General features: G+C 31.1%; 3 protein-coding genes and 1 long non-coding RNA gene across 6 annotated transcripts; 3 read left to right on the top strand and 1 right to left on the bottom strand.

The window, feature by feature from the left end:
* The first annotated feature begins 15 nt into the window (after positions 1–15).
* Positions 16–9,307, top strand: rasp (protein-cysteine N-palmitoyltransferase Rasp). 3 transcript variants are annotated; one of them, XR_010888609.1, is made up of 8 exons: positions 16–396; positions 466–647; positions 730–1,137; positions 1,208–1,348; positions 1,502–1,719; positions 1,874–2,214; positions 2,575–3,813; positions 3,900–9,307. XR_010888609.1 is itself a non-coding variant. In XM_012377000.2 (7 exons), the coding sequence occupies exons 1-7, from the start codon at positions 285–287 to the stop codon at positions 2,673–2,675; spliced, it is 1,503 nt and encodes a 500-aa protein (XP_012232423.1). In that variant the 5' UTR covers positions 16–284; the 3' UTR covers positions 2,676–9,307. The 3 variants fall into 3 exon arrangements, 2 of the variants coding, with proteins under 2 accessions (XP_012232423.1, XP_067205937.1); XM_012377000.2 differs by having other exon boundaries at positions 2,575–9,307; XM_067349836.1 differs by lacking the exon at positions 730–1,137 and having other exon boundaries at positions 18–396; positions 2,575–9,307.
* On the top strand, positions 3,487–6,474 carry LOC136997917 (uncharacterized). Its single transcript, XM_067349326.1, has 4 exons — positions 3,487–3,871; positions 5,601–5,676; positions 5,872–6,104; positions 6,161–6,474. Exons 1-4 carry the CDS (start codon positions 3,487–3,489, stop codon positions 6,472–6,474), a joined length of 1,008 nt encoding a protein of 335 aa, XP_067205427.1.
* Positions 9,308–21,447, bottom strand: LOC105678020 (golgin subfamily A member 1). Its single transcript, XM_012376988.2, has 8 exons — positions 20,715–21,447; positions 19,790–20,180; positions 19,593–19,681; positions 18,387–18,515; positions 14,447–14,974; positions 10,456–10,983; positions 10,136–10,366; positions 9,308–10,066 (listed from the first exon to the last, which is right to left on the bottom strand). The coding sequence occupies exons 1-8, from the start codon at positions 20,823–20,825 to the stop codon at positions 9,911–9,913; spliced, it is 2,163 nt and encodes a 720-aa protein (XP_012232411.1). The 5' UTR covers positions 20,826–21,447; the 3' UTR covers positions 9,308–9,910.
* Positions 16,552–17,254, top strand: LOC136998028 (uncharacterized). The gene is made up of 2 exons (XR_010888611.1): positions 16,552–16,688; positions 16,803–17,254. It is a non-coding gene; the product is annotated as an uncharacterized lncRNA (long non-coding RNA).
* Positions 21,448–21,507: the final 60 nt, after the last annotated feature.

The raw sequence follows: 21,507 nt of genomic DNA, 5'->3' as shown, positions 1-21,507 counted from the left end.
AAAGATCGCATCACTGTTCCACAGTATTCCACAGTCTCATAGTGGAACTATCCCCACTCCTTTAAGGCTCACTCCAGTATATTATGACTCCTGCACGCAGGACGCGATAACGCTTGCCGCGCGACCACGCGCGACAAGAAACGATGTGGTAGCCAATCAATGTTTCGCTCTTATGGAAAAGTTTATTGACTACCGCGTGCCTTTTGCCGCGTCCTGTGTGCAGGAGCCGTTACAGAGTTCAATTGTGTTATCAGAGTAAATCTAGTGGCAAATTTAATTTAACGATGAATAAGAACAGTGTAGCAATTATTAAGAATTATGAAAGTTATTTCTATTTCTTTGCATGGTCATGTTCCGTTGCTTATTCTGTATATCAACTATATTTGTCAACTAGTTGTAAGAATAAAATTATATGATATAATGTAACAATGTTGACGGTTGTATGATTATGAATTGTATTTTCAGATTTCGATAATTATTACGATAAATACAGTGATTTTAATCCAGGATGGACTTGGATTGGAAAAAAACAAGATATTGCGGATCATGAGTGGCGTGTATGGCTTGCATTAGTTAACAAACTGGTGCCATGTGTTCTCATACATCATTTTATCAGTCAGATTATAAAAGTCACAAGCAACAATATAGTATGACATTTGCGCATATAAAATATATTTTATATGAAAGTATATAGTTTAAAAAAAAAATTAATGCATGAAAATTTTACAGATACTATGCAGCTGGTATATTTTGTCATCTTCAGTTTTTATTTTTTATTATTTGGGAATATGGAGTGTTGTATTGTGTATAGTGCAGCCTAGTCTTTTACATATATTAACTTGCATATACAGCAAGAGTAAAGCATGGATTATACATGTCTCCTTCCTATTTGCAATACATATTTTAAAAACCCCTGATGGCATCTTTCAAAGATGGCTAGAACTCAATGATGACCAACATTATATTTTGACAATTACATTGTGTTGGATACATTTAAGAAGTATCAGTCATAATATGGATACTATTGATGACCAATATCGTACTACAAATAGTTTTGTTCAAAAATTAGCTTATTGTTTGTATTTGCCCACATTATTTTATGGACCACTTATTTTGTATCATGAATTTGTGGATTCTGTATGTATATTGTATGTACTACATATTAGAGAATTTTACAAAACCTTGTAACAAATATTTTATTTTTCAGATTAATAAATCACATCAATATTGGAATTACCAAAAATTGCAAACTTTTACAATAAACCTAATTAGATATATGTTTTGGTTATACTTGACTGAATTGTTGCTACACTTTATTTATGTCAATGCTGTACAATATCATCCACAGGTAATGTATTCATTTTATTTTTATATTCCATGCTATATAAAGATAAACACAAAACACAAAAATGATGCAAATAGTTTACCAAGATATAAATATGTCTGTCAAGTTTCAACATATTTACACACACATGAAAATATATTCTGTTCTTTTTTACAGGTGGTGCGAAATTTAAATCCTTGGGCACTATATGGTTTCGGCTATTGCATGGGACAATTTTTTTTAAATAAATATGTAGTAATTTATGGAACTTGCAGTACTTTATGTAACTTGGATGATATGAAAGCTCCACCCCAACCTAAATGTATAGCTAGGATTTATTTATATTCTGACATGTGGAAATATTTTGATAGAGGATTATACAAGTTTCTTGTAAAGTAAGTTTTTGATATACATATAATTGACTTTGTAGTTATATATATACTTTGCCTTAACGTGCCTAATAGTCAATAAAGAAATCATTCATATTTTTTTATCTAATAAAGAATCATAACTTTTTAAATATTTTATTTACTTGTTTTCTTATTACAGATATATTTATATTCCTACACGAAGATCAGATGGAGGTTTTGGAAAACTATTTTCATCATTTTTGTGCTTTACATTTGTCCTTATTTGGCACGGAATGCAAACGAGTATTTTTATATGGGCGCTGCTCAATTTTATAGGAGTTACAATCGAAGATATAGGAGTATCAATTAGTAAAACCGAACAATATCATAAAATACAAAATACATATTTATCATCAAGAAATTCAAAAAGACTTCATTGTATATTAGCAAGTCCTCTGTTAGCAATGTCAGCCATATCTAATTTTTATTTTTTTGGAGGTCAAGAAATTGGAAATATTTTTCTACGAAATGTACTATATGGTAAGTTCTTTGTATTTTAATCTCTTACATTTTGTGAATTTTATCTTATTTCATATATAGAAAAAATATATTTACTATCTTATTTTCTAATATTGCTATAATTTATTACTTGAATATTAATATAATAATATAAAAACAATTTAACATATTTACAAGTAATTAATATTGACACATTGTGGACCAATCATTTCATTATTAACTGTATTCAGTGATCAGGTGTTTTTATGTTCTATATATGTAAAAGAGAATTTTTTCATGATCTGTCTGCAATGTGTTAACAAAAAAATTCCGTTAATTAAAAAAAAAAAAAAAAAAAAAAAAGAAAAAAGAGTTAAAAGAGATGTCAATTTTTACTTATAGGATCCTGGAAAGCATTATTTATTTTGCTATTGTTTCTTTATTGTGCCTGCCAAGTTTCTCTAGATGTTAAAAACTGGGAATTGCGCCGTGTTAAAAAATAATGTCATCAGTATAAAATTGTGATATATATTTTTAAGAAAGATAAAAGTTAACTTTTAAGTTTTATGTACTTGATCATGTCATTAATCTTTAAATAACTAATTTATTAATTAGTGTTAATTTATTAATTTATTAATGGTTTATTTTTTTTCTTAATGGTTTATTATATATAACCAATAAACCATTAAGAAAAAAAACAGGAAAGGAAAAATAAAATATTATATTTAATAAAATATATTTTTTAATAATTGTTTTTAGTTGTATTTTTAGTTTTTAGTTGTATTTTTTGAAGAAATTAGAAAAATGTCTTTTAAAAATTAATTTTTTTAAAAATCTTTTTTGTATCAAACAATAAAAATATACATATTTTAATAAGAAATGAAATAAATTATACTTATAATTGTATTTGTATTATTATTTTTTGGATAATTCTTGTAGTTGACTTTTCACTCGTACACTTCTGAATCTTTATTTTCGTATATTTTCTGCCAATTATATACATACATATAATTATATATTTTTTTGTTAATATAATTTAATCCGGAAATGGCCGGTGTAAAAATATATAAAAATTGAGTAACAGATATAATAATTTATGTGGACCTGGTTAGGTAGTGTGAGCGAGTGAGGATTGCGATTGTGAGTGAAAGAGAATTTTTGCGAGAAAAGTGTGATTTAAGAATTAGGATAGATAAGAAATTGTATATTATTGAATAAGAAATATAGAGGGAGAAGGGAGAGTGAAGGTAGAGAATAGGAAGGAGGTTTAAGAAAAATATAACGAAGGATAGACGGCGAGGTAAAGAAGAGGTTATGGCGACAAAAGGTACGGATAGAATTAGTAGGATAGGAAAGTTGAAAAATAGAAATGAGGCGGAAGAAAAGCAGGGGAAATTAGAATTAACAGGGGAAATAAACAAAAATAAGAACGGTGAAAAAAAGAAAGTATCGTTTGTGGAGAGAGAGAAAGATATGGAGGTTAGATATGAGACAGATAGATTAGAAGAGGTAAAGAAGGAATTAATGGATATGATTTCGAAGGAGATAGAGGAATACAAGAAAGAAAGAAAAGGGGTGGACTTCCGAAAAGCTATCACCCCCGATTTGGCTGATATTCAGCCTAAATATTTATTTTATCTAGTAAATAATATTCCTAAATGGATTTTTGGCGCAAATGCCTTCTCTGCCCCCCTCAAAGGTAAAACTGTTTTTGTTAATTATTTCAGAAAGTGTTTATTGTACGGAAAAAGTTGTTAAACAAAAAATGAAGCTCATAATAAGCTCTACAAATAAGGTTGTATACATATTTTACCTAACTCCAATATTTTAGTCATTATTATCAAAAAAACTTGTAAAAGCCCCCGTAGGAGAGGCGGCACTCACTGCATACACTTTACAACGCGAAGTGAGGTTCCACGTGGGTTTATGAGTTTCTACGCAAAGCGAGATTCAATTCAAACCCTATGTGTATAGGTGTATAGTTTTTTGATGGTGGAGCCCCCCGCAGGGGGGGCGGAACACACTGCCTCCACACATACACTTTTTACGCGAAGCGAGGTTCCACGTGGGTTTACGAATTTCTACGCAAAGCGAGATTCAATCCAAACCCTATGTATGAGCTGTATGAACTGTATTTATCAACATTGAATTGTATTGTTGTTTCGTATCAACACTTTCCGAGATATTTCGTGAAAACGGTGTTGATACTTAAAAAAAAAACTGATTTTACAGTTTTTTGATAATAACGACTAAAATATTGGAGTTAGGTAAAATATGTATAGGACCTTATTTGTAGAGCTTATTATGAGCTTCATTTTTTGTTTAACAACTTTTTCCGTACAATAAATACTTTCTGAAATAATTAACAAAAACAGTTTTACCTTTGAGGGGGGCTGGGGAGCGGAGGGGGCATTTGCGCCAAAAATCCATTTGGGAATATTATTTACTACATAAAATAAGTAATTTCGCTAAAAATCAGCAAAATCGGGGGTGATAGCTTTTCGGAAGTTTATCCGAAAAAGATTTAATGAAATAGCAGAGGAATGGAAAAATAAAGAGAGAAATTGGGAAATTAGAATTAGGATGCTAGAAGATAGAATTGAGGAGATCGTAAAAGGACTAAAAGAAATGAGAGAGGAAATGCAAGCAAATTAGGAAGAAGATGAAAAGGGAAAGGAGGAAAGTGAAGCGGGATCGAGTATAAGAGGGAAAACAGTAAGTAGAAGAGGAAGTAGCTGCGGGAGTTCTAGATATATGGATATAAGCGAGGACAGATTGTGAGTACAAGAGAGGTAGGAAAAATAAAAAGTGGTTGTCAGATAAAGAGAGAAATGAAAGGAGAAACAATATAGTAATAAAAGGAATGAAAATGGAAGGAGAAATATAAAAAAAGGTCTGAAAGATTGACAAAATTCCTAAGGGAGAAACTAGACATGGATTGTAAGGCAGAAAATTGTAGATTGAGTGGAAGAGTAATAATAGTGAGACTCGATAGTGATGAGGAAAAGAATGAGGTAATGAAAAGGAAAAATCGACTAAAAGAGGGACACATATTCATAAAAAACGACTTGACATGGGAGGAGAGAAAAATATAGGAAAGAATTATTAGGTGGGCAAAAGAAGAAAAGATTAAGGAAGAGGATGTAAAGATTGGGCTAGGTAAAGTAAGAGTGAAGGGGATCTGGAAATTTTGGGGAGAAGTAGAAAAAAACATAGAGGAACAAGGAAGAACGGGTGAGGGGAGAGAGGCAGGAGAGGTAAAAAAAGGGGTAAATACAAGAAAAAATTTTGTTTAAGCCAAAAAGGAACTAGGGAAGATAAAGAAGGTAAAAGGAAGCGAAGATTGAAGTTAGTATTTTGGAATATGGCGGGATTAGAGAGGCAGAACAAAGAATTTTGGAACTACATAAAAAGGTATGATTATATAGGTTTATGTAAAACATGGGTAAATGAAAATGAGTGGAATAATATGAAAAAGAGGGTACCGGAAACACCATTGGTTAAGTAGGCATGCGGAGAAAAAAAAGAAAAAAAGACAGAGCGATAGGAGAAATAATTGTAGGTAAGAATAAGGAATGGGGAGAGGAAGACTGGGAAATGATAGAAACAGAGGTAAAAAGTAAAAGGTATAGTGCATATAAGGGTTAAAGAAGAAACAGAGATAATGAACATAATAGTGATATATAACTCTATATATAGGAATGACATAGGAGAGATGATTATGAAATTGACAGAGGAATATGGAAATGAAGGTATAATCATGGGGAGAGATTTTAATATAAGGATAGGAGAATTAGATGGGGAAGAGGAGGAAGGTATTGCAAGAAGAAGTAAGGATAAAACGATAGAGAATGGAGGCAAGAAATTAATAGAAATGATGCAGGAAAGAGGATTTAATGTATTGAATGGAAAAACAAGGGGCGATTGGAAAGGCAAATATATAGAAGCAAGAGGAAATTTGGTTATAGATTATGTATTTGTGAATGAGAAAGTACAAGAAACAAGTTAGAGTTTAGAATTGAGGAAAGGGTAAACTCAGATCACTTGCCCATAAGCCTAGAATTGGAAACGATAGAAGAAAGAAGAGGAAAAGGGAAGACAGAAGAAAAGGAGGTAATTTGCTGGGACACAGAAACGAAGAAAGCCTATCAAGACAGAACAAACGAGATAGGATGGGCGAAAGGGCAAGAAGAGGAAGCAGTAGATAAAATATGGGAGAAGCTCAAAGACTTAGTAAGCGGGTCAATGATATATAAGAAAAAGAAGATTAGCAAAAAGGAAATAGAATACAAGGATTGGTGAGACAGAAGTTGTACGAAGAGGAAAAGAGAGGTCAAAAGAAAATACAGAATGTGCAGAAAAGGGAAAATAAAGGAGGAGTATATCGAGCATAGGAAAGGATTGAGAGAATTCCTGGAGAGAAAGAGAAAAGAAAAAAGGGAAGAGGAGGAAAAAGAATTGAGAAGTATTAAAAAGGAGTCTGAGATATGGAAATTTATTAATAGGAAAAGAAGAAAGAGAGAATGGAAGGAAAATAATATAGGGAAAGAAGAATGGAGAAGGTATTTTATAAATTTACTAAGAAGTATAGGAAAAAACAGAAGAAGTAAGAAACAATGGAATTATGGACATGGGTAATGTAGAAAATATATAATATAGATAGTATATATTTCTATAGATAATAGAAAAGGAAGAACAGAAGATAGAATTAGAAGATGAAGAAATAAGGAATGCAGTTATCAAGATGAAAATGAAAAAGGCTGCGAGGATTGACTATGGAGGCTTGGAGGTACGGGGGAGAAGCAGTAAAGAAAGGATTAATGGAAATTATAAAGAAAATCTGGAAGGAAGAACAAATTCAAGATGATTGGAGAAAGAGTATAATAGTACCCTTGTATAAAAGAGGTAAAGAAGAAAAAGTGGAAAATTACAGCAGTATTTCATTGCTGTGCTCGGCTTACAAGATATATGCAGAGATAATAAGAAACAGGATGGAAAGGGAAATAGAAGAAAAGGGAATGCTTCCGAAAAGTCAGGCGGGATTTAGGAAAAGAAGACAACACAGGAGTGTTGTCAACAAGTCTACACTGGACAACATATATATATATAAAATCACATAGTACAGAGGGAAGAAGAGCAAGGTAAAGAAGGTGGAAAGGTATATGCGTTATTTATAGTTAATGCCTTGAAGGCAGCATTTGATAATGTAAATAGAGAAGTTCTATGGAATATATTGAAAGATAAAGAGATGAGTAAGGGCCTGATAGAAAGGATAAAGAGAGTCTACTAAGAAACTGAAGTAAAGATAAGAGCAAAGAATGGATTTACGAGGGGCTTCAAAGTAAGGAAAGAAGTGAGGCAAGGTTGTGTAATGAGTCCATCCCTATTTAGGATGTATATTGTGTATATAGATAAGGAACTTGCGAAGAGAGGTATAGGAGGGTTAATGTTAGGAAAGGAAAAATTATGGCCACTAGCAGATGATATGATATTGTTAGCAAAGAACAAGGTCGCACTAAAAGATATGACAGATACGCTAAAAAGATTTTTAAAAAGGAAACTAGAGTTATGTACGCGCGCGCGCGCGGAAAAAACAAAGGTATTAGTGTTTAATAGTAAAGAGAAAGAGGGAAGAGAACAATGGAAATAGGGTAATAGGAAAATAGAAGAGGTAAAAAGTTTTAAATATTTAGGATTTACGTTCAATAAGAAAAGGAATTATAGAGCATATATAAAGGAATTAAAAAAGAAAGGGAGGATAGCGGCAAATAGGGTGTGGGGGTTAGGAGGAAGAATATGTAGGGATGATTTTAAAAGACGTTGGACTTTATTTAAATATTTAATACAAAGTGTGATATCATATGGAGTGGAAATATGGGGATGGGAGGAAAAAAAGGAGTTAGAAAAAATAAGACTTGAAAAGTTAGACTATGGCAGATGGATATAGACTGGATTTCTGTACACCAAGATACGTAATATTAAAAGAGTTAGGATTAGAAAAATTAAAGATTAGATGGGGTATAAGAGCGTGGAAACTTGAGGAAAAGATAAGAGAAAAAGGGGAAGACAAGCTAGTAAAAAAATGCTGGATAGAAAAAGAAAACATGGAAAAGAAAGAGCTATACAGTAGAGAGAAGGAAAAATACCTTAATAGGAATGGATGGGGTATAGCGGCAATAGAGAAGATGAGAAACAAAGGAATAAGAATAGAAAATATGATTATAGAAAGGGAAAAAGATTTACAAAGACAAATGGAGGAAAGTAGAATAAGAGAGGCAAGGTATAATAGGAAAGCTAAGGAATTAGGAAAACCTAGTTACATAAGACGAGAAAAAGTAAATAGTAATAGGATAGGAGATGAGGTAAGAGCTTTAATAAGGTTACAGTGTGGCAATATGGAAGAAAGTAATAAATATTGGCTAAGAGAAAAGTGTAAATTTTATATGTTTTGCGGAATAGGACAAGATAAAATAGAGCATTATGTAGAGGAATGTGCAGAGGTGAAAGAATGGTTCAAAGAATTAGGTAATAATACAGAGGAAAAGTTAAGAAAAATGTGGAATGAGGAGTTAAAGGAGAAAAGAAGGAAGATTTTAGTAAAACTGTGGAAAGAAAAAGAAAGCAGAATAAAGAAAAGATTAGGAAGGTCGGATTATGTGGAACAGGTGGAGGAGATATAGGATGCGGATAAGGAATAAGTGGCGATGATGGGTAGAAATAAGAGTAAAGGAAATAAATAAAAGTAAAGAAAATAGGACTGACGAATTAGTAGAAAAAAAGAGCAAGGAAAACCAAAGTAAATTAAAGAAAGATTAAAGAACCAAGGAATGTAAAATGTAAAAAATGTAGAATGTAAGTACGAAAATAGAAAATAGTTATTAATAAATAGGAAGAAAGATTAAAGAGAAATATTGTAAGGTAATGTAAATAAGGCAAAAGAAAGATGGAGTAAAGTGTAAGGTAATGAAAGGAGTAATTGTACTGTGTTATAGTGTATGATATTGTAGTATAGTATAGTAATGTAAGATAGGAAAAGTGCGAGGTATGGACGAATGAGTGTGTTAGAAACATTGTAACCAACATTGTAACCTTCTTGGCAAAAGCTGAAGAATAAAGATTATATATATACAGATAATTTATGTAATCGGGAATGCTTTATTAATACAAAGATATGGCTGTTGATTTGTTGCACGAAAGTATTCTTCCTCCGTGACACTTGTGTGTAAAAATAAACAAACAGCAAACAATGATCAAGCTAACGTTACTGTGGCGAATATCGCGCGTATATTTTTTTACCTGACAAAAACAAATTATAAATTATGACAATTGTATATAAAAATTGCATATGTATCACGGCACAAGCGTGCACAAATGTTGAATACTACTATACACATCATGCTGGAATTCTTTTAAGCGTCCCAAATTGCACTAAGCATCACAGCACATAATGATAAATCTTCGACATGAATCAGTTCTCACAATATCTACAATCATCCTTTATCCTAATAACGTTCCATGTGTATTTTTTGAGCATGTGGTAATTGATTTATGTTTACGCAAATGTTAGATACGCGCATTAAAATTTGTAAAATCACGAGAGATTTATAATTTTATATATTTTCGCTAATTATTTCATGCCCCTTGAATCAGTCGTCCTTGTGTACAAACCAACTAAACTTTATCAAGAATTTTCATTTACTCTCATGAATTCTTTGAAGTACGAAACATTTTCTAATTATCAACTAGGTGGAATCGCCTTGGCAGTTTGTCCGAATCCTAAGTTAGGCCTAGTACCAAACCATGACATCTTCCATTCTAGAGTTTCTTGAAGTAGACGTTCTTCCTCTGGCGAAAAGTGTAACAATGTCGCCACCGCCCTTGTTAAATGGAGAGCCTTAAAAAAAAAAAAAATTTTTTTTTATATTACAAAGAGAATATAACTTGGATCTAAGTAAATATGCACCTCATATTCTCTGCTGGTGAGAAACTTGATGAGAACATGCTTGAGATATTTAAAATTAACATCATCCTCCCTGGAATTATTATGTCTGGCAGTGACAGTTTTAGTTGAACTCGGATTAAGAATAGCGGCAGAAGCTTCAACGTCGCTATCCAACGATGAAGAAGGGATTTTCAGTTCGCGTTGAAGCGTTTTTTTCATGTCAGTTAATCGTTGTTGCAGAATTTTGATTGTCTAAAAAAGTAAAATAAAAATTAAATGACATAGTTTATTTGTATACCCTCCCTTCTCTTCCTGGGAGGCTTTATTATATTTGTAATCACCTTATTCTTCTCAATTAATTGCTCTTGCAGATCCAGCAAACTGCTTTTAAGTATTCTCTCGTTCCCTTCCAACTTTTCTCTGTTACGATCTGCTTCTTCCAATTTCGCGACTTTTTGTTCAAACTCTTTCAATGTGATCGTTGCTTGCTCTACTTCTTTCGTCTTACTAATTAAATCATCCTCCAGATTCTCGAGTCTACTCTGCAGCTCAATATTTTCAATCCCTTGCTGCCGATTCTCTTGCTTTACGATTTCTATGTTTTGCGACACCTGGGCATTCCTCAGCAGGGCGGCATCCTTTTCACCCTTCTCTTTCTCCAAGAATACTCGCAGCTCCGCTGTTGTTACACGTTCGGATTCGGTTATCTCTCGCAAATGTGTTAGTTCCGCGCGCAAAGAGGAATTACTTGACTGTTCTTTCTCCAAGGACACTCGAAGATTCGTTATTTCATTGGTGGCTGCGGTAAGCTTGTTTGTCACATTTTTAAGATTCGACTTCAGCTGTGTAATTTGTTTCGAAGAGGACTCCTAAAAAAAACGACAAATACAAATTTATTTGAATTGATACTTGAAGACATCATTTTGTCGCAATCTGCATTCAGACACAATTGATGAGACAGTGATATTACTCTTTTTCTTAAAACATTGTGGCATCGATGAGAGGCGCTGATATAAAAATTGCACTGGGGTGCTATAGAATCTAGGGTTGGCTCTGGTTTCAATCATAAATTTTTCGATAGATTTTGGAAACAATTTTTCTTTTAATTTGTAAATAAAATATATTTTTTCAATATTTTTAACATAAAATGACGTTCGATTTTTCTAATAGCATAAATCTATGCAAGTGATGTATTGATATATTTATAAAAATCTCTCCCTCTTTCCTTATTTTTCACTAATTTTAAATTAAATTATCTTTAGCAGGATAATTTTAAAATAAATTTGTTTGGATATTATGAGAATGATGAGGTATTAATAACAAAGCATTCGGAAATAAAAAGTGGTGAGAGAAAAACAAAAATGAGTAAAACGCAAAAGATTATATATTTCTTTCTTTATTCGATAAATAAAACGTACATAAAGTGCAATCATATAAAGATAATGTACAAAGGAAGATATATACTATTCTCAATATAAATTAATCTGTTCTACGAATCACTTATGCATTCCTTCAACAACGATCTTCCCAAAATATTCGAATAATTTTTAACATGCTTCGAATAATAATAAAAATGTTGCAAAAAATACAAATAAAATATTTATGTTAAAATAAAAATGTAGGTCAAAAAAGTGTAGTACGAATTAAAAGATAAAATGTGCATCAAGCAAAACATGTCAAGCTTCCGAATAGCATATAATTGAACATATATAATTAAGATATATAATTTTCGGACATAATATCAAGATACGTTTAGTTTCTGATCACGATAATGAAACAACAGAGATAATGTAAATAAGTATAAGTACAAACGAGTACAGACGTCTAGTTGATGATTCAGTTCGATGCTCTCGAGTAGTGTGCAATTGAAGACAGAGATAATAACTCAAGTTATTATACATTAACGTGAGATGTAATTAAACATCATTAATTAAATAGCAACATTTGCTTGATATAAAATATATAGTTGGTATTCTATGAATTCGGTCGATATGAGTTATTTAAGATTACAATGAATTTGTTCTATTGAAAACTTTATTATACAAATTTGAAAACAAATAACAATATTGTGCTGTACGCAACATGTATATATATTATATCATATCTATTTTGTTTTAGTTAGTTTTAACAAGATAGTTGCCAAAATAGTAGCCAAAGTTATAAACATTGATAACGTAATATCTTCTTTAGAACAATCTATCTTGCTATAATTGCTTTATCATCATATCACTATATTTCACACTATATTTCAAAATTAGAAAATATTTTAAAAAATTTTGTGAAAAAAAATATACATAGTAAACGTTATGTGAATATATTTAAGAATTAGAAAATTTGTCAATCTTACAAGATTTTATGAACCAAGCGACTGCGCTAACATTCTATGAACATCGTTGGAAATCAACATAACAAAAATAAAAAAAAGACCAAAGCTGCCAATTGTTGACAAGAGTATAGGGAAAATACATATTATATACCTCTTGTTTCTTTCGATACATTAACCCCTTAACTGTTAAGAAATAAACCTATTTCACATTATCTAAAATATTTAATAAAATATTTATTATAAAAAATTTTTATGAAAAAATTATTAAATTTATGTAAAGATTGTAAAATTAAGGTTTTTTGAGATGCTGAATTAAAATCTGCAATCAAAATTTTGGAATTCCGAATCCCAACACAATATATTGTACAATTACAATATATTGTAATATAATGTATTGATTGAAATTCAAACAATAGACTTTATATGAAACGCTTTCCAAGAGTTTTAAGAATGTTCAATTTAAAAAGTAAAATATGAATTTTGTATATTTCAAGAATAAAAAATAAAAACTTCAGATAAAGTTCAATTAAATTAAAAAATAGTTGGCACTTAATTTATAAATGTGATATACACATAAAGTTTCACAATAAATAATAAAAAAGTAAAATTTTAATATAATAGAAAGGCATTAAGAACCGTCGCGGGATGTTAGTGCGAAATTATTTAATTTTTCTTAAAGAAATTAATTTATTAGTCTACGTGAGACAGTTAATTTGTACACCGATCTCTGGTTCGAGATACTTAGAGTGTACACTACTCGCGCCCTGATATTTTTTCTCTCTCTTCCTTTCTTTCCAATAATTCCTATCAGTACATAATGATTCTCCATATGTGAGAACTTTTCGTACACTCTAAGGACGGTATTCATAGTCATTTCTTATATTTAAGATCGTCTTACGTCGTCGTCATCGTCGTCTTAAGATACTAATATGGCTTTTTGATTGGTTCGTAGCATTTTAAGACAATATTTAAGACAATCTTAAATATAAGAACGGACTATGAATACCGGCCTAAGTATCTCGAACCAGAGATCGGTGTATAAATTAACTGTCTCACGTAGACTAATAAATTAATTTCTTTAAGAAAAATTAAATAATTTCGCACTAACATCCCGCGACGGCTCTTAATGTCCTTCTATTATATTATTTGATGGTTAATATATATGAACCTTTCCATTATATGCTATTTGTGTTGTAAAATTTTAAATTATAAAATTTAAGAAAAGGGGCAGTCTAGTCAATATGAATAGGTTAAAAATAGAATGGATAGGATAGAAAAGATTTGGTTAAAATCAGGGAAAAAGTTTATTGGTTATTTGATGGATTGGCATTGATGGCGATAGCCCAGAAAACAAGATGTCTAATCTAACCTAATAAATTTTATTTTGTGCTGTATTTTCCCCTAAACTTAAGAATTTTCATGTTGGATTCAATTTAGAAAATATAAAAATATCTAAAAATAACTATAAAAATAAAGTTTGATGAGATCAGAATAAATAAGACTAGAATTTTTGAAATTTAAGTCTGCTATATTAAACCTACTACATTGAATTCGAAAATTTCGACCAAAGATGAATTCAGCGAGCCCAAAAACATACTACTTTGCGAAAATTCTATATATGCAAATACTTCTTTTGATGAAATGATGTATATATGCATCATTAACATTTAAGGAGTTAAAAAACAAATAAAAAGAGTACTGTTAAACGTATTTAACAGTTAGAAACAACATTTTCTCCGAAATAATGACGGAATACAGTCTTCGGTGAGAATAAAAAATTGTATACTACATATGAGGATTATTACATTGCAAATATGAAAATTATATTCGGGATCACATGAACAATAGTGAGTTCCGTACATTACAGATAGTTCGGCATTGTGATCGTTCGTGACGATACCTACCGTTTCTAGAAACAATTTTCTAGAATCGGAATTTGGAATAAAATTTCAGTAATAGACAATCTAACTCATGCAACTTGATCGCTACACATCGTGGTAACTCACGATTTGCCGTTTAAATTCTTCCACCTCGTCATCGACGCTAGCCCGGAGCTCTTTCAGTTCCGTGGCCATCTCGTCGATGTCTTCTGTCATGCGTAAAAGCTTGGCGTCTTTTGTTGCTATTACAACATTGTTCATCTCTATCTCAGCTTCCAGCTGCTTGATTTTCTGTTTGAGTTTGCCCTTCTCTTCTTCGACTCGTCTACGTTCCAGCCCTTCTTCGCCGGCTTGTCTGCTAAGCCTGCCAACTTGTGTCTCAAGGCTGGAAATCTTGCCTGACCAACTGGTCTTTATGTCGGAAAGATGGAGATGTGCCTCTTCCAGTTTTCTCTCCAGCAATGTCCTCTCACGCATCAGATCGGCTATTCTCTCATCGACTGTTACTTGATCATTCGTCTCCAAAGCGATTCGCTGTTCCAGCATAAACATCTTGTCTTTCAAGTGACGTACCTCTTCTTCCGTCTGCGCCAGCTGGCAAGAAAGCTGCGCTCTTTCTCGTTGCGTGGAATGGCGCATCGTCTCCATTTCATCCTGAAAGCGAGTGCATGGTTATTTAACGTCGCGCTTCTTAGATTTTTATTAAGATTATACTTGTTAGCTTTAATTTTCTTACAAAGCGTCCTTGGTGAGTCTCATCAAAGCGACAAGGCGCTAATTTTGCCGAATCAGGAATAAGAGAGAATGACTTATCTGATATAAAACAGAAATACGAAAAGGCAGACAAAAAGCAATATTTATGTAAATTGACGCTTGCTGAGAGTGAATATCAGTTTCAAATTTTTTGAATTAATAGTTTAGTTACATGCTAAAGACATAAATTATAAATCTTTTCGCATTTCCTGCATATAAAGCATCAAAACTAACTTAATGAAGTTAATTTGTATAATTAAAAGATATAAAAAAAAGATATAAAGTAATAATAAAAGGGAAAACAAAGAAAAAAAAAGTAAAATAGAAATATTAAACTATTTCTGAGATTGTGCCACAGTTAAGTGTATAATACGTGTATTATTGTCAACTGTTAGATAAAAATCGTATCAATCTTTGTTTAATATAATATTATGACGTCCGTGTAGATCGTGAAAAATGGACTCATTCATAAAAAAATTTTTTTAAATTTCTTGGTCAAGTTTAGATAGTAAGTGTTGGATACATTGCATAAACAAATGTTATACAATACATGTATATATCAAATAATTAATTAAAAATCATCAAAAATTTTTTTAATGTCACATTCTCGCGCTTTTATTGGTTAATGTCACATGAAATAAGTTTACACTACAGAAAAACACAAGAGCACAATCGCATGTGATCGGTACATACTCTCTTTTCGATCTATATTAATGCAATAGAAGTTTTACTATACTAGACACACACAAAAGCGCGAGTTACACGTTATTTATTCATTTGATTACAAAGAAATATATGTATACATATTATATAACTCTACCTAAGAAGACATTTCGAATATTTTCTACAAAACACAAAAGTAATAAAAAAATATATGCATTAACCTTCTCAAAATATGAACTGTGCAAAGTGTGCAACTTTCACAATGACAACTGCTCGATAGCATGGAGTAACGCACAATGCGTATCGAGATAACCAATCAGTATCACGGAAAAGAGGCAACAATAAATGCGAGTATCGACTTCATAAGAATAGGAGGATCTTGACGTCATAATTAAATGGATTCCATTTGGATTCCGTTAAACGATGAACATTCCATTGTTTTCTAAATGTTTTTTTTTTTCTTATTTCTGTTGAAATAAGTACATTTTTATATTACTTTTAGAATTTATAGTTTTATTTGAAATAAAAAAATCGATGAGTCCATCAGTATATATATATATATATATATATATCCGAAATGTATGTATGTTGAAGCAGGCGTAAGCGTAGAGAGACTACTGGACGAACATTCTAATCTAGCGGAATAGCGGCAAAGCTTTGAAAACGTACCTCTAGCGTCAGCGGTAGCAGCAGCGAATTAGCGGAAATAACCGCCTAACTCTGATCTCCGATGTTTCTCGTTTACCAAAGTTTTCCAATCTTCATGCGTGCGTTGCGTTCACGGAACTTTCAGTATCACTTTTAGCAACGTTGCTGTTCCGTCTAGGAAAATTCTAGGAAAACATCACCCATTGTATCCGACGATACTGCGAGCGTATGCGGAAGATATGTGACGACGAATCCCAAAAGTGGGATCGGTTCGCAACAATGTCAGTTATTTTTGGGCCAAGAAGTACGATGCATTTAACTTTTTATTATCACTTTTTTAACAATTCGCAAAAATAAGTCTTTCGTGAATATACACCAGCAACGTTTAACCAATTAGTTTTAAAAATTTTCCAATTAGGTTGATTGAACGCAGCGCAGCAAAAAAGAAAAAAAAATTAAAACATTAGAAAAGTAGCGTTGTCATGCGACGTTAAGAGTTACACGAGTAACTCTTGAAGTAAACTCAACAATTTTAACTCGAACGTGGTTCCACTATGGCAAGAGTCACATATATAATATATGTATGTATATGTAATGATTTAAACGTTGAGCAGCGTGTCGACAAAAAAAAGTGCAGAGAAATATAAGGCAAACTGTGACGAAACAAAAAGCGTAATGTTATAATCAAAAACATAAATACAAATAAAAAAATTATATAAATATAAAATCCTTACAAACAAGCGTGCTTAGGAAATGCATAACTGAGCATCTGTCAATCATAATTTATTGCGTATAACTGATTTATGTAATTATATCAATATTATATTTGACTTACATATAACTGCAAGAAAAATAAAGGATCAGATTTAATATTGGCACTTATACACTATTCTTGACGTATCACATAAGAAATGTGTTAAAAGTTGTATCGCAATAATATAGTACTGTCTTTTAATTGATATAGAAGCTTGCAAGTCATATTTTATATTTATACACGCGCGCGCACTCATACACACACACATACGCACGCACGCACAAATATATGCGCGCGCGTATATTGTACATAGAGAATGACCCACCTCAAATACCCACTAAAAATATTTGGTAACAAATTTCATGAAATCAATACATTTTTCAAACAAATATTTTCAACAAAAGTTGATTAATTTTAGAGTAACAAAAAATTATAATCTTTATTTAATTCTGAATAATAGTGTCAAGACTACAAGGTACCTTTAATTTTTTTAAATAAAAATCCTTATTTTTTTTAAAGTTGTGTATTCTTGTAGCTATGTGTGCGTGCGTGTGTGTGTGTGTGTGTCAAAACATTTTCACAATGGTATAATTTATAATTAGGTTTTTTTTCGTTAAAAAATTCCTGCGATGTTTGGATGAAAGATTTAAATATTTTATCAAAAAGTATTATAATGATAAATATAAATTGTTTCAGAAAATTTTGAACAAAGAAAGGTTTAACTAAAGATTCTTAATTAGAAAGTCACACCATTTTGTAAATATCTCGACATTAATTACAAGAATCTGTAATAAAATTTGAGGGTTTCTATTTGAAAAAACCTGATCTTTAAAAGTCTACCCAAGATTAAGCCAATATTATCTCATTTTCCTGTTTTAAGTCTTACACAACTTTTGTCTAAAACATTTTTGTATATTTCTATCGAATTCCAAGATATTTGAGGTCTTTATTTAAAATGGAACCATACATACAAAAGATGTTCTCATTTTGATTCAAACAATCGAATAACTTGTAAATTGATAAAAGATGAGCACGACTAACTTTTTAGTTAGTCTAACTCATTAAAACTCAATTTAATTGAATATTTCTCCTTCTCTTTCTTCTTTAAAATGGCATATTTTATATTTAAATAATATTGAAAATATTTTAATGTCGTAATAAAATGTGGAAAAAATCAACAGATGAGTTATGTAAATAATTATTCCAACTTGAATTAAATAAGTATAAAGTTTCAATCAAGTTACTCACTTGTACATTGTTTAACTCATCTTCATATCGTCTAAGACGAGAAACTTCTGTCTTCAGAGTTTCTATTTCTGCTGTGGCAGCTTTTAAGTGATGTGATTTTTCTTCTACTTCCTGTTCTTTTGCTAATAACTGAAAAAAATGAATATTTTATGCTTAATCTAATCTGTTAATTAGCAAGATATAGTGTAACATAAAAGTAATAACAATTAAATGTATACAGATGATAAAAGTGATAATGCAACTGGAAAATGAGTGATTTCTTGTGTAAAAAAATAACATAATACTGAACAAAATTTTTAGACAAGCTTTTATTTTATTTTAAAAATTAAATAATAACTTTAAGTTTATTGATTAAATAATTTTTAAGAAGTTTGTGTCATATTATTTCAACACTATGAAGTAATTATTAGTAAAGAATTATTATATAAAAGTAAACATTTAAAACAAAGTTAATAAGGCTCTACCGATTGAAAAATCATAAAGTAAGATTAAATGAGCTTAAAGAGTCAACGCTAGGTTTTAGCGCGAAACAGCTATATTCTATTATAATATATATCGAGCGTTAACATTCGAATCTGTGATTAAACAACACGTATTATCAACCCTTCCACTCTTTAGAGCGTTGATGACAGTGATATAGAGCATTTTTTTGTAAACTTATCAAAATTTTTTAACTCATCCAATATTGCAGCAGTTTTATACTCTGTTCTGTGGCATACAGCATACTAATTTGAACTCTTCTCTATCTAATGCGATACAAGCGAACTATTGCGTTTTATTATACTCGTTCTAAAGCACGTTTGTTATTTTGTATAATTTACATCGTTTAATGAAACATCTTATTGTAATGATCATTATACGTTTATATTAATTTTATTTATTCACGTGGCACTGAAGATGGCCTGATGACAGGCTAAAACGTTTGTGTACATCATTTCTTTATAATAGAATATAGCTGTTTTGCACTAAGACCTAGCGTTGGCTCTTTAAGCTCTTTTAATCTTATTTTATGAGTAAATATTTAATTAAAAGAAGCAAATTACAATAAAGAAAGTAATAAAAAGTAAGAAATCCGATTGTTAATACAAAAAATTCTATACAATAATATGAATTGTTGCTATATGGAATTGTGACAATATATAGAATAAAGAAAATAAAATATAGAACAATGACTTATATATAAATTGTTATTTTAATCAAACATACGAGATGTTTAACTTTTGCCATTTCTTGTGTTTGAAAACCTTCCAGTTGTTCTGCATCTTCTTGAAAGCTGTATAGCTTTTTTTTATACTCTAGAAAATAATGCAGTGTAAAATTTTTGTATACACTTGTAAGTACATATGTATACACACATTTTAAATAAAAATAAACATCTTAAAAATTCTAATATTTTGAAATACCTTCCGCATCTTGAAGAGCATGTTCTAAAGATTGTTTTGTAATTTCTATTTTCTTCATCTCTTCTTCTAATTTTCGTTTTTCTTTTTCTTGTTTTTCTACAACTTTTTTCCATTCTTTTTCCTTCTCAAAAAGCTTGATTTTCCATTCTTCCTCTTTTTTCTCCATCTGCTTTAACATTTCTGCCTCTTTCTTTGCCAGACGTTTTCTCCATTCATCTTCTCTACTTTCAAATCTTTTTATGTCTTTTGCTGATAATTGCATTCCGTCATTCAGTTTAAGTTCAAAACTATTCTCTCTCTTTGGTGAAAGTTGTGGTAAAGGAGATGCTGTATCTTCTCTGAATCCATCTAATGATACCTGAGAACCACTAATACTACTTGTAGAACCTGTCTGTAACAATAAGAATATTATCAATATCAGAAGATCTATATAATAAAATTGAATAATTCACTCATTTTTTGTATAATACACAAATAAAATTCAAGAACATAAAACATTGAGAACATTTCAACTTTAAAATACATTTAAAAAAAAAAAAATTATAACTTTTCTTTAAGAAATTAGTTTTTCTAGTTATTTTTTATAGGGTGTTCCATTTAAATCAATCCACTCGACTTAAAAGTGAAACTTAAAAATAGAAGCATATGAAAGCTTATTCCATCATCTTATGTCATATGAACCATATTACTTTTTGGAAATATAACTAATGTAGGAGAATTCTTATATTTACATTTACTTATGATAATAATATTAATATAGATTAGAAGATATCTAAATATATTTTTAAATGTATAACATAAGCCAACAAAAGATAAAAATTAGCTTCTCTAGAGATTAATCAGATTGAACTCTATCTACACAATCTATCGTTAAGACTCGAAATGTACACTGATAATATCCAGATAAATACAAAACTGTATTTACCTGAGACACATGTCTAGAATTGATGGCGCGTATATTCCCGGCATTTTTGACGACGGTAGACACGTCACTGCCAATCTCCTCGCGTATCTTGTTCTTCAAGGTGGCGAACATAGTGCCACAGCGATTGCAACTAAGATCAATGCGTAAAAGACAGGGTGTGACAGATATCACCAACTGACAATTGGCATATACAATGTCAAATAACGCGTACTACACACAGCCGGGCTCGCACGTTTATTAAGCTTCACGCTAAATATCAATGCATGAGAAACGCATCGCGCACGACCAAGGGCTTCATTTTTCATCGCATGTTTTCTTAATGTTGACTCCACGATTTGACAAGACTATCATTTATGTCGCTTGTTTCACGCGTTGATAATGAAAACCCTCAAATCACAATGCAATTACACTATCCAACACTATCACCACTACCATATTAGTCACGTAAGCGCTAACAGCGCCAACCATTAAACTCTGTCACTGATAAACTATTATTAAAGGTCGACAAGAGTGACGGTCCGAGTCCGAACTGATTTTGATAACCTCATGCGGGGAAACTAAAAAACTCCGGATAACAAGGACAGACACTCTTGCGATTCTTGTCTCTTTTTACAATTGCTATGTCCGAAATACGAGTACGAGCTAAAAATGCTTCTTGGACGTTTGTTCACTGAACTATATATATATTGGAATCATATACCTATAAAGTATATACTGCCTGAAAAGACGTGGGCAATATTACGGTGCAAACATATCATATTTTCTCTCTCGGCATAAAAGCATTGAGCGATAT

This window comes from Linepithema humile, chromosome 2 (assembly GCF_040581485.1).
Source record: "Linepithema humile isolate Giens D197 chromosome 2, Lhum_UNIL_v1.0, whole genome shotgun sequence".
Taxonomy (NCBI): Eukaryota; Metazoa; Arthropoda; class Insecta; order Hymenoptera; family Formicidae; genus Linepithema; species Linepithema humile.
This window is presented reverse-complemented; position numbering and strand designations above follow the sequence as displayed.

Excerpts from the sequence above, each read along its gene's own strand:
- LOC136997917 (XM_067349326.1), top strand. The coding sequence starts at position 3,487 with ATGGCGACAAAAGGTACGGATAGAATTAGTAGGATAGGAAAGTTGAAA. Across the intron at positions 3,872-5,600 it reads CTTCTCTGCCCCCCTCAAAG|GTTTATGTAAAACATGGGTA; the intron begins GTAAAACTGTTT and ends ATGATTATATAG. Across the intron at positions 5,677-5,871 it reads CCGGAAACACCATTGGTTAA|GAATGACATAGGAGAGATGA; the intron begins GTAGGCATGCGG and ends CTCTATATATAG.
- rasp (XM_012377000.2), top strand. The coding sequence starts at position 285 with ATGAATAAGAACAGTGTAGCAATTATTAAGAATTATGAAAGTTATTTC. Across the intron at positions 397-465 it reads ACTATATTTGTCAACTAGTT|ATTTCGATAATTATTACGAT; the intron begins GTAAGAATAAAA and ends TTGTATTTTCAG. Across the intron at positions 1,138-1,207 it reads ATCATGAATTTGTGGATTCT|ATTAATAAATCACATCAATA; the intron begins GTATGTATATTG and ends TTTATTTTTCAG.
- LOC105678020 (XM_012376988.2), bottom strand. The coding sequence starts at position 20,825 with ATGTTCGCCACCTTGAAGAACAAGATACGCGAGGAGATTGGCAGTGAC. Across the intron at positions 19,682-19,789 it reads TGCTCTTCAAGATGCGGAAG|AGTATAAAAAAAAGCTATAC; the intron begins GTATTTCAAAAT and ends ATTATTTTCTAG. Across the intron at positions 10,067-10,135 it reads TCACCAGCAGAGAATATGAG|GCTCTCCATTTAACAAGGGC; the intron begins GTGCATATTTAC and ends TTTTTTTTTAAG.